The following is a 10,516-nucleotide window of genomic DNA, read 5'->3' as shown; positions in this document are numbered from 1 at the left end:
AGGAGGTCACACACAACCCCTCGTTACTCCTAGGCATATGTGTACACACACTCTGTGTAAAAATTGCACATAGTGTCACTTTTTACTCATTATCCATTGTAATTTCTATTCCACTTTCTTAACAATTCTTCTGTGTCCTTTAAAATGTTCTTTATGAGATTTAAACAGTAATACCTGTGATGTCTGGCTACTAGAGAGCATTTGGAAGGAGGTGGCTGTATTCCAAGAGACTTTAGAAAGGGGAAAAATACACTTTTCTACAAAACACATATATTTATTATTTATCTCTCTGGCTTAAATGTCCCCTTCTCTGCTTAGAGCAGCAGATGTCAAACATTCCAGTCATTTTTTTACCCTTCACAAAATCGAGGGGTTGTGGTGATTCAGGCTGGAGCTTGGTGGTGTGCATCTTTCCATTTAGCTTGTGATCAGCTCACTGCTTGACCACTGAGAACTGCTGCCTTCCAGGGACACAAATCCACTATGGATGTGCCTCTTGCCTGTCTCTGGGCCAGCTGATGAATGGATCTGTGGGCTGGGGAAAGATCTTAGCACAGGGCAGCACCCAGGTACTGTGTGCCCTGTCACCAAGTCCTGGGGAGTGCAGAGCCCTGCTAAGAGGTACTCCCTTCCCCAGTGCCTCCTGCCCACCCACAACTGGTCACTGTGCTGGTAGTAGGAGATGGAGATAGGACTGAGGCATATGAATCACACACACCAAACCTGCCAATTTGTTTTTGTTGCTCCTACATTTATTTAATTCTGTTTCATTGGGAGTTAGACTGGATTGGGTGCTCAGGGTGTAGGTTTCCAATCAGTGCCAAGCCCAGAACTTCAGAGGCGTTTAAATGTCTGCTCTCACAAAACAGCTGCTGGACTCAGGACGCTCAATACCTTTGCCATTGTGAGCCCCTGTGCTGTTATGAGGGATCTGGCTGTCCCCTGGAACTGCTGTGGATCTACTGTGAACAAACAAATGTCAGCTGGGATTGTTCAACAGGCACTGCCTGTACTTTTTGAGACCCATGGAAAGAAATGAAGGGCATCTTAGTGTCAGAATGATTCACATTCTTGCTCCAGTTCCTGTTTGCTTGTTTGTCCAGGTGCATTTACACATTTTTTCCCAACTGCTGGCACCAGCAGCTCTGACCTGAACAAAGCCCATGGAGAGGGAAAGGAGAGAGAGACGTTGTATCTGCCCATTACGTGTGTGTGCGTGAGTGGGTAAGAGAAAGCCCCAAAACCTAGTTTGCTTGTAATGGTCAGCCTGTACTAAAGCAAAGGAAAATATTACTAGGCCCTACATCTTTAGGAGATCAGCTTGGTACTGAAGAATGTGGTACATTTTAATATGAAATGACCTTGATACTAAAATTGAAGCACTTCCTTATTTTGGGAATAAGTAGTTTCAAGAACCAGATTCTCTTTTCAATTATGGTAAGATACTCAGAGAAAAGTTCAGTACAATCAGTGGACTAACATATATAAAATTAGCATGTGGAAAGAAGGCTCCAAACCAGATAGTGTGTGTTCCTATCACCTAGGGCTTGAGCACAGCCTTTTGGTAGCTAGGCAAGACCCTGTAGGACTTTAGCCATGCAGATTTTGACCTGCCTGACCAATGTTTAGCCCTCATTTCCTCCATTGGTGAAGGCATGAGCAGGTTGGCCTTGAACTGGAGCACAGACTAATGTGATACAGCTGGGGTAAGTTGCAGCTGTTCAATTTTCTCTTCAAACTGAAATATCTGTAGGGCAGAAGCAAGGTGAGGACTCCAGCTCTGCTTGCTCCCTGTGCTTTCCTTCTCTGTGAAGGAGCAGTGAGCTATGCAAATATACTGAATTTGTGCAAAGCCTGGTCTCCATTTCAGGGCTGAGACCTGCCTTGGGTGCTACAGACTCAGAAAGCCTGGGGACAGTATGACCACAGGAATTCACAGTGAGCTCCAGCTGGGTGCACATGCCAAGGGGTCATGGGACAATCCAGCTGGAGGCAAAACAATGGGACTTGGGCTGCAACTGGACCAGGGAGCAGGGACAGTGCAGTGAACAGGAAACAGGCTGCTGTTTGGCAAAATAAAAGGCACATTTGTCTGAATGACGCTGGTCCATCCACGGGGGAGTAGGAGAGCAGTGAGGCTGGAGTCCAAAAGGACTTGGATTGGCTGGGGAACATCCTGGACAGTACAACCCTGTGCCTGCAGCACTATAAATGCAGGAAAGAGGTGGAAGGAAGGAAACCTTGGGGCTTCGTGTCTGCTTCCTGGGAGAAACAGCAATAACAGCAGGTGACCTGGAGACTTTGGAAGGAGAGGAGCAGCACCCTACTTTCTCTCCAGACCAGCCCTTCCAAGGAATCCACCCCTTTGGGGTTCTCCCATGAAAATGTGGATTCCCTTCCTCCTGAGCTGCCTGCTCTACACCCTGGGGATAGTGGCACAACCGTAAGTGCCATTTAAAAATCTAGAGATTGATAGTTGTGAATGCTGAGGGAGGGGCCAAGATAGCAGGGAGAGAGTGTGGGACCCAGTGAGTCACCTCCTGGAAGGGCTGGACATGGGTTGGGGTGAAGAGCCTTGTGAATGCAGGGCCCTCCTGAAGGTGGGAACCTCTCCCATGGTATCTCTGCAGTACAAGAGCTAGGTGAGTACTGGTGGTGGGAACAAGAGGGAGGGAGTGCAGTATGAGGTGGGATGAAGGGAAAGGTGTAGGATAAAGTGAAGGGCAAATGAAAAGAGCTTCAAGGCAGGGGATGGATAAGCAGGAGCCAATCTGCTATCAGTGTAGTTGAGGAGCCATGTCAAAGCAAGAAGGGCAAATACTGTTCTGTCACCTGAAAGTATCCATCTTGTATTTATCTGAAATGAACTCTATACCTTCCATCCCGCCCCGTGTAAGGTTCTCACTCTGGCAATCTGTCCCAGTCTCTCCAGGAGAGCAGCACCTCCTAGCCTCAGAGAGATGGCAAACTCTCCTGTTTCCTCAGGCCAGCCTTTTAGTGCCAAGAGTTGGCAAGAGGGCTCCTGGGATGTGATGATATCTTGTTTCCCCACTGCAGGAGGTACCTGATCATCATTCCAGCTGCCCTGCCCTACCCCTCATCCCAGAGGGCATGCTTGGACCTTCGTGGGGTTGAAAAGCCTATTCGTGTGGCCTTAACTCTCGTGCACCCATCTGGCAACCTCAGCCTCTACCGCAAGGTCGTCCGGAACGACTGGATCTTTGAGTGCACCAGATTTCAGGTCAGAATCATTCTTGGCAGGGACCCCTAGCTGGCAGCTCACAATGTGCTCATCTGCCTCTCACCAAAGAAAGAGAGAATGAGGAAGACAGAAGATAAGAGGGCATGGAAAGGAGTGAATGCAAAATCAGGAGGAGGGTTTAGTGGCAGCCTGGTGGCTTTGCTCCCTGTCTTTGTCTGTCTGCACGGTACTCTTCCTGTGGGATACCCTGGTGGCACACTGAGGAAAGGCTGCCTGGCCAGGCAGCAAAGCTCTGAGGAGGGTGGATAGCTCAGAAGCACCCAAATGGCAGTCATACAGATCATTCTCTCCCCTGAAGAGGATTCACTGTCACAGCGTGTTGTTTGTGAATCTGTGATGCAGAAAGAATCAGACAGCTTCCCTCATGTCTGCTTCTTTCCAAGCTTTTCTTTCTGGGCCTGAAAATGTCCTGGAGGACTAGGAAAGACATGGGAGGGTGTACACACAAGCTCAGCATAAATCTTTCTTATTTGCCAAACTCATGATCCTTATTTTCTTAGTTTGCACTGATAATAAATGGGATTTTAGTCTCTGCGACCCTCACACTCTAGGAATTCTCATCACCATAGACCTTTTCTTCCCTTGAGTTAAGTCTTCTCCATCTTGCTCCATGCAGATTCTAACAGTGGTCCCATGAAGGAGTAAACAAAACTTCTGTGTCAGACCAGGCTCCTTTTTTTCTTGTCCAAGGTCTATCCCAGCTGCTAAGCGTTGTTCCCTGTGCTTCCACAGACGTAGCCTTCAGCCACTGAGGGGACACCCTGTGCTGGCCTCCAGAGTAAGATGGCAAAGAGCCTGGCCTTGCAGTGCAGCTGAAGTGAGAAGAGCACTGCTCTGATGCCTGCTAACCTAGTGGCTCTCCTGTTTTTTGTGTCTCAGGTGCCCCGACCTGCAGGCAGCCAGGAGGTGGCCACAGTGCACCTGCACATCTCCAATGGCCACTACTTCAGTGCAAGTGAAGAGAAAAAAGTCCTGATCCGCAGGGCTGGAACAGGCACCTTAATTCAGATGGATAAGCCCATCTATTATCCAGGACAGACAGGTGAGCGGCACATGCAGCATCCTGACAGTGGCCCTGCCTTGACCCTCCCAGGCTTTGTTCCCAATTTCCTGTCAGTGGAGTGCTGAGTGCTTTGTGTTATGTGGCCTCCATGGAGACAGAGGGGAGAGCTGCAGTGAGGTATCCCATGTTTTAGCAGCAGGAGGGGCCTGGGAGGGGAGAACCTCACATGCGCTAGGAGCAGAGCAGCTTGGAAAAGGGAGAAGACCTGAACATGGTCTTCTTGGCCCAGTCCAGGTGGGACTGGTCTGCCTACACTGCAGACAAGGAAATGTAAGGGTAACCCTGGCTGTAGCCCATGGGAAAACCCCTAGACTGTGAAGCAGTTGTGCTGCTGCCACGTGTTTGGGGCAAGCAGAGGTGAGTGGGGCTGAGCAAAGGTGAGAGCAACTGCAGGGCAGGCATGGGGCTGCCACTAGGGCTGGGTGTGGAGCTGTGATTCTGGGGTGAGACAAGTGCGGGGCAAGTCCATTCCCACGTGCACTCTGTCTGTAATGTGCTTTACTCCATTTTCTCCCTGCAGTGAAATTCAGGATTGTGACACTGACTGAAGATTTTGGTCCTGTTAACAGCAAGGTAAAGCCTGTCTAAGTGGAGGCAAGGAAGTCTCCAGGCTTCAGATGGTTCTGCTTCCTCTACCAACCCCATGCTAGGGAGACTGGGACAGTCCCAGCACCAGGGGTGGTCAATGCCAACCCTTGAGTAAACCAAATTTGAACAACAATTCCTGTTGGCTGATGGCTCCGCTGTTGCTGTTATAGGATGGCTGCTGGTTGATGGGAGGGTTGGATGGTATTTGGGGAGTGTGCCAGCATTTCCAGCTAGCTGAGTTACCTGAGTGCACCTGCCCTAGCCAAAAAAGCAGGTAGGGCTTCTGGGGACCAACTGTGGGTTGCTGGCCATGGGTATAATTATCAGACAAAGTTATGTACAGACATCACCAGACTCGAAGATCCCCTCCCACAGCTCTGGAAAGCCAAGTGATTTGTGCAGTATGTGGCACCTGAGGGTGGCAGGAGAACCTGAAGCAAGCTGCAACATTTTAAGAAAAATTAATTAATATGGGGAAGGGTACACAGGAAGTGGTCATAAAAAGAAGAGAGAAAACAGTATAACCAAATTATACTAACTTGCTGCTGGCAGCAGCTCATTGTCCACATGTCAAGGGAATGAGAAGTTGCCAGAGACTTACATATGTGGTGGCCAGGAAACTGCAAGGCTAGTGCCATTCTTCAGTGAGCAATTATATCTGCAGCCAGCAGCTATAGCTATTTCACTCCTCAGTCCTCAAGCAATTTAGGGAGAGCCAACAGGAATTCATGCCATGACAATTAAAATACTGAAGGGCACACATTAGGGGAGTTGGACCAAATCCTTCCAGACTAAAATAAAGGGAAAGATCCTTCCAGCTTCTTTATTGCTGACTTAATTTCTTCTTTCTTGGGCTGTTGGTGAGGTCCTAGGATCAAACACTCTTTTTTCTCTCCACAAAGGGAAGGCATATATCTTATATTAATAATTAAGTATAAGCAATACATTTGCTTCCATGCCTACAATTAGTTCATGTACATATTTGACTGTAAAGGCTTGATGTCTGTGTGTGAGTACAAACAAATTAACACTGTAACTGTTAATTATGCTGTGATGAAAATTCAAAGATTGTGTTTAGCCAAAGCTATTATAAAGGCTTGAGTGCACTGCAGCATTGAAGCTATAATACCTAGTTTGTAAAATATATGAGTTGAAGTTAATATGGATGCTGTTCACCAGCAGCTTAATCTGCATTATTTTTTTTATTTCAGTGAAAACAGAGTTGCCTCTGATAACTTGTAGGAAAGCTTAGAATGATGAATAATGTGAATTACATGTAAATTGCATGTTTACAGTCTGGTTACTCTTCCAAGCCCTGCTCCTACCTCTTTATGTGTTGTGATCCCAGATTAGAGGCTCTTCACCAATGCTGCCTCCTGGATGATAGATGCAGTGATATAAGAACAAACAGAGAATTAATGGGCCTAGAAGGGTTGAAATGTGTCCTCCTTTGTCCCTCCCTGTTAATGTCAGGTGCAGTCAGCATTAATTCCTAACTTCCAGCTTTACCTCCTATGCCAGAGATTTTAAAGGAAGATTTTCTGAGTATTCTTCCTATAGGTGATGCAGTTTTGCTAATTGTTGGGATATATGTTACAAAACTGAGGCCAGTTAATATTTGTGAACTTGGGATGATGGTATTTGAGAGTCTTCTTACTCTTCCCCATTTTATTAGAGCAAAGTCTGGCTTTTATGGTTGTCAAATACCTATCAAAATGCATCTTAAATATTCAGGCATCAAAAAGCAAATCTGAAGAATAGTACAGATTTTTACTATTCCTTACTATTTCAAAGCAGTTGTCCTGGTTTCAGTAGGATCAAGCTTCTTGTATCATGATGTTTGTCACAGTACAGGGGCTGGGTGGGTAAGATAAATTTATATACAGGTTGCTGTGTCATGCCAGTTTTTGACAGTGCTGTCTGTTTGCTTTGCAGTACTCCATGGTGGAAATTCAGGTGGGTGTTCCAGTCTCCTCAGGTGTTATGAGGAAAGGTATTTCAGTATGGATAGTACCTAGGATGCTGTCTTACTAGTTCAAGTTACTTTTCTTAGGCTCTATGCATGCACATTTTCTGTCCAAATGCTTCTTGTTAATAAGACTTGATGATACAAATGGTTTGATTTCATCCATTTCTACATTCAGGAATGTAGGCCAGGCTTTAGCTAATTTTTATAGCTCATCTTTACTGGAGACTGGAGAGTCTAAACATCAGAACCTTCCATGCCTTTTTTTTCTGTGATTGTGTAGAGCAGAGTAAACCTGAGTGGGTTGGGTTGCGGACTCTCTTGGTGCTCCAGTGTAGAAGGGGCTAACAGCGGATCTGTTAGCTAAAGGAATGAGAAGAAGTTGAGAAGTAAGAAGAAGCTGATAAGGAGCTCTTTTTAAGGTTGTTACTAAGGAGACTAAGAGAAGAGAGGAACTGAAGAAAGATAAGGAGGGAACTTTGCAGCTAGACAAGAAAGTTAGCTAAAGTCACTGTTACTTTTTACTAATGGTGTTATGTTGAAATATTGTGACTAATAGTTAAGGTAGAAGAAGTATAAACAATTAGAAAGTGTATAAAAGGTCAGCTATTTCTGTAATAAAAAGTTGCCATCACAAGACTACTTAATATCTCTGCTTTGTGTCGTGACCACCTCAACAACGACACTCCAGCATCACCATCTGGGCTAAAACCAGCAGGAACCTGTGAAAGCCTGTGAAATGTCTGCTATGCCTTTGAATCCAGTGGGCTCTGGGTAGAGAATAGCCAGCATTGCTGATGACTGCCTCTTCCTTCCTTCCCTTGCACCACAGGACCCAAACCAAAACCGCGTTGGCCAGTGGCTGGATGTGAGACCAAAACAGGGCATTGCAGAGCTCTCTTTCCAGTTATCTGATGAACTCTCCCTGGGGACTTACACCATCAGTGCCCAGTCCTTTAAGTCCAGCTCAGTCCAGTCCAGTACCTTTAAGGTGGAGGAACGTGGTAAGGAGAATGAAGAAAGGGATGGAAGAAGTTGCTTGTTTGTTGCCGTCTGTATAACAATGTAAAGCCAAATATTGTAAAATAGGATTTACTGCCTAAGAGCTATGACTGAATGCAAATCTATGGCAATAACAGAAATGAACACAAGGGAGATTGTGCTGGAGATCCCTGGAGAAGGTACCTTCTGGCAGATTGAGAATACATTAAAGACCTGTGCAAGACTGTTGGGAAAAAAAAAGGAATTCTTTCTTTGGTTTCCCTGTTTTTAATTAATGTTTGCTTTTACCTCATTAACACATTCCTTCATGGGAACATACTATTCCCTTTTGTGATCCTGTGCCCAGGTAGTCTTCTGCCCTTGAAGGAGTAACTCTGAGGTTTTTGTTCCAGTGTTGCAAAAGTTCGATGTTTTCTTCGAGGGACCAGCTCAGATTTATGCTTCAGATAAAACCTTCCCACTGCAAGTGTGTGGCAGGTAAGGAGAATGTTCAGAGGAAAGGAAAGATTCCATCAAAACTGCCTCTCCTTCCATATGTCTCCTATCTTTTAAATCCATCAAAGAGAGGTGGCTCAAGAAAGGTCAAACAGAGCCATTCCTTTAGAAGAATCCCAAATAGTTCAAGAGTCAAGCTAATGGCTTCTTCCTTGAGGAAGAGGTACCTGAGCCAAACAGGAGAGAGAACATCCAGCTATAGGGAGACTTGCCCTAGGCAGCAGATACTCTCCTCTGGAAGATGTGTCTGTCCAGCATTGAAAGATCTTACGTGGGAGAAGCCCTTACCAGATATGGGACAGACAAGTTGAGGTAAAGGAGCAGAAGCTGGCATTCCTTTAGCAGTTTATGCCTTTCCTTCTCACTTACATGCTACTAAACTTATTACCTTCTTAGAAGCAGTAGATAAATTTCTCTAGTTTTGTGGTTATCAGCAAAAAATGAGCAGATGAGAGTGGGAAGGAGGGCAGAACCTCTGACAGTATAAACCCAAAGAAGGGAGGACAATGAGCTCAAGAGCACTCAAAATTTGGTGAGCTCATTTGTATTTGAGGCTGCATTGTCTGGAGACTTTTGGTGTCTCTTTTGCCACTGATTGGTCTGACATAATTTCTTATTAATTGGGACAGTTACGATCAGGTCATATGAGGCTGTAGTAGTAAATAGTACACACCACTCTACATCACCAGGATGTGTCACAGATGTCATCTTTTTACTGATACTGTCAGAAGCATTGCTCCAAAGGACAAGTCAGAGAGAAGTCAAAGCAAGAAAAGGCAGCAAAGCAGGCAGAGTAAATACCTAAATGTCTAAATCAGCAGAGCAAGTCTAATGATGGAAACAAGAGCCCTGATCATGAGCTAAACCCATAGTGAGGCAAGTCTGAGGTCACTCTGTGGCTCTATTACTGAAATTTTCTGTTGCTGTCTGCAGGGACACCCGTTTCTGCTTGCTTTACCCCCCAAACTAATATCTTCACTGAGTGCATAAATCAGGTCCACTCTCTGTGTCTGCCTGCAATTCTAGGACAGCAAGTGCTCAGAAGTGGGAGAGCTCCAGAGGGTGTGGGTCTGCTCCTGTCCATTTCTGCATCTGTTCCTTTGTTCCTGCATCTGTTGGATGCCAGACCATGCTATTGCACTCCCAAACTACTCAAAGTGCTTTATTTCAATTTGTGCCTGCCTGCTTGCCAGCTGCAGTAAGACCTTCGTCACAAAAGGCACCTGTGTGGAGCGATGTGCTGGACAGAGCAGGCTGTGCCTCTGCCCAGAAGCTCCTCTGGTGTTCTCCCTGCAGGTACAGTTTTGGGAAAGCAGTGCGAGGGACCGTGCATGTGACTCTGTGCCAGAAAGCAAGGAGGTGGCCCCAGAATGCCAGCAAGGACATCTGTAGGGAATACAGCGGTCCCGTGAGTAAAATCCTGGAAGGTACATAGGCAGTAAAGAAGCACCAGAGAGGATGAAGTGTCAAGGGCTGTGTGAATAGACTGAACTGCTCAAAGCCCCATCCAGTCTGACCTTGAACATTTCCAGGAATGAAGCATCCACCACCTCCCTGGGGAGCATGTTCCAGTGTTTTATGAGTTCTGCATTATTATTTGTAGTAGTCGATAGTTATGACAGAATGACTAATCCCTTGTACTTCTGACCCAGCCACAAATAATACCTGTCACTCCCTATTGCAGACGGCAATCAATGGGTGTTTCACCCCTTCTGTCAGCACGTCAATCTTCAATCTGACTCCCAGCGAGGAAGACGACAAACTTTATGCAGAAGCCTCTCTCCTGGAGATGGGCACAGGTACCCAGGGGCTCAACAAGGGAAGGTACAGGGGCAAGAGGAACCCTTCTGAGGTTTGAGGATTAGAGCGGGCACACATCCCCCTCTCCTCCTCCCTGCTGCTGGGATCATCAGATGGGCATGGAGAGCTACTCTGCCAGCAGCAGGAGGATGAGGAGTGGCTGGGAGCTGGATGAGTGGTGTGGGTCCATGAGGCTACAAGGAGGTTTGCAGACAGCTTAACTAAAGAAGGAGCTGCCACAGGAGCAGCCTCCAAACCTTGAAGAATGCTGGTGTTGGGAGGGAAGCTACAGACACTGCTAAGAGGGGTTGGGAATAACAAAGTGAGATTAAACTACAGT

The 10,516-nt window shown here is 46.3% G+C and overlaps 1 protein-coding gene across 1 annotated transcript in view; it reads left to right on the top strand.

Annotated features, from left to right (window-relative positions):
- Positions 1-1,655: 1,655 nt before the first annotated feature.
- Positions 1,656-10,516, top strand: part of LOC137469210 (alpha-2-macroglobulin-like protein 1) — a 26,916-nt gene continuing 18,055 nt past the window's right edge. Inside the window, exons 1-9 of the mRNA XM_068181739.1 lie at positions 1,656-2,443; positions 3,058-3,241; positions 4,142-4,304; positions 4,846-4,898; positions 6,849-6,869; positions 7,712-7,883; positions 8,274-8,358; positions 9,673-9,784; positions 10,061-10,175. Of these exons, the coding sequence (XP_068037840.1) occupies positions 2,379-2,443; positions 3,058-3,241; positions 4,142-4,304; positions 4,846-4,898; positions 6,849-6,869; positions 7,712-7,883; positions 8,274-8,358; positions 9,673-9,784; positions 10,061-10,175 (970 nt within the window). The 5' untranslated portion in view covers positions 1,656-2,378. The remainder of the gene's footprint in view (positions 2,444-3,057; positions 3,242-4,141; positions 4,305-4,845; positions 4,899-6,848; positions 6,870-7,711; positions 7,884-8,273; positions 8,359-9,672; positions 9,785-10,060; positions 10,176-10,516) is intronic.

Source organism: Anomalospiza imberbis, chromosome 2 (assembly GCF_031753505.1).
Source record: "Anomalospiza imberbis isolate Cuckoo-Finch-1a 21T00152 chromosome 2, ASM3175350v1, whole genome shotgun sequence".
Lineage (NCBI taxonomy): Eukaryota > Metazoa > Chordata > Aves > Passeriformes > Viduidae > Anomalospiza > Anomalospiza imberbis.
Note: the sequence above shows the minus strand (reverse complement) of the source record. Positions and strands in the feature narration are given on the sequence as shown.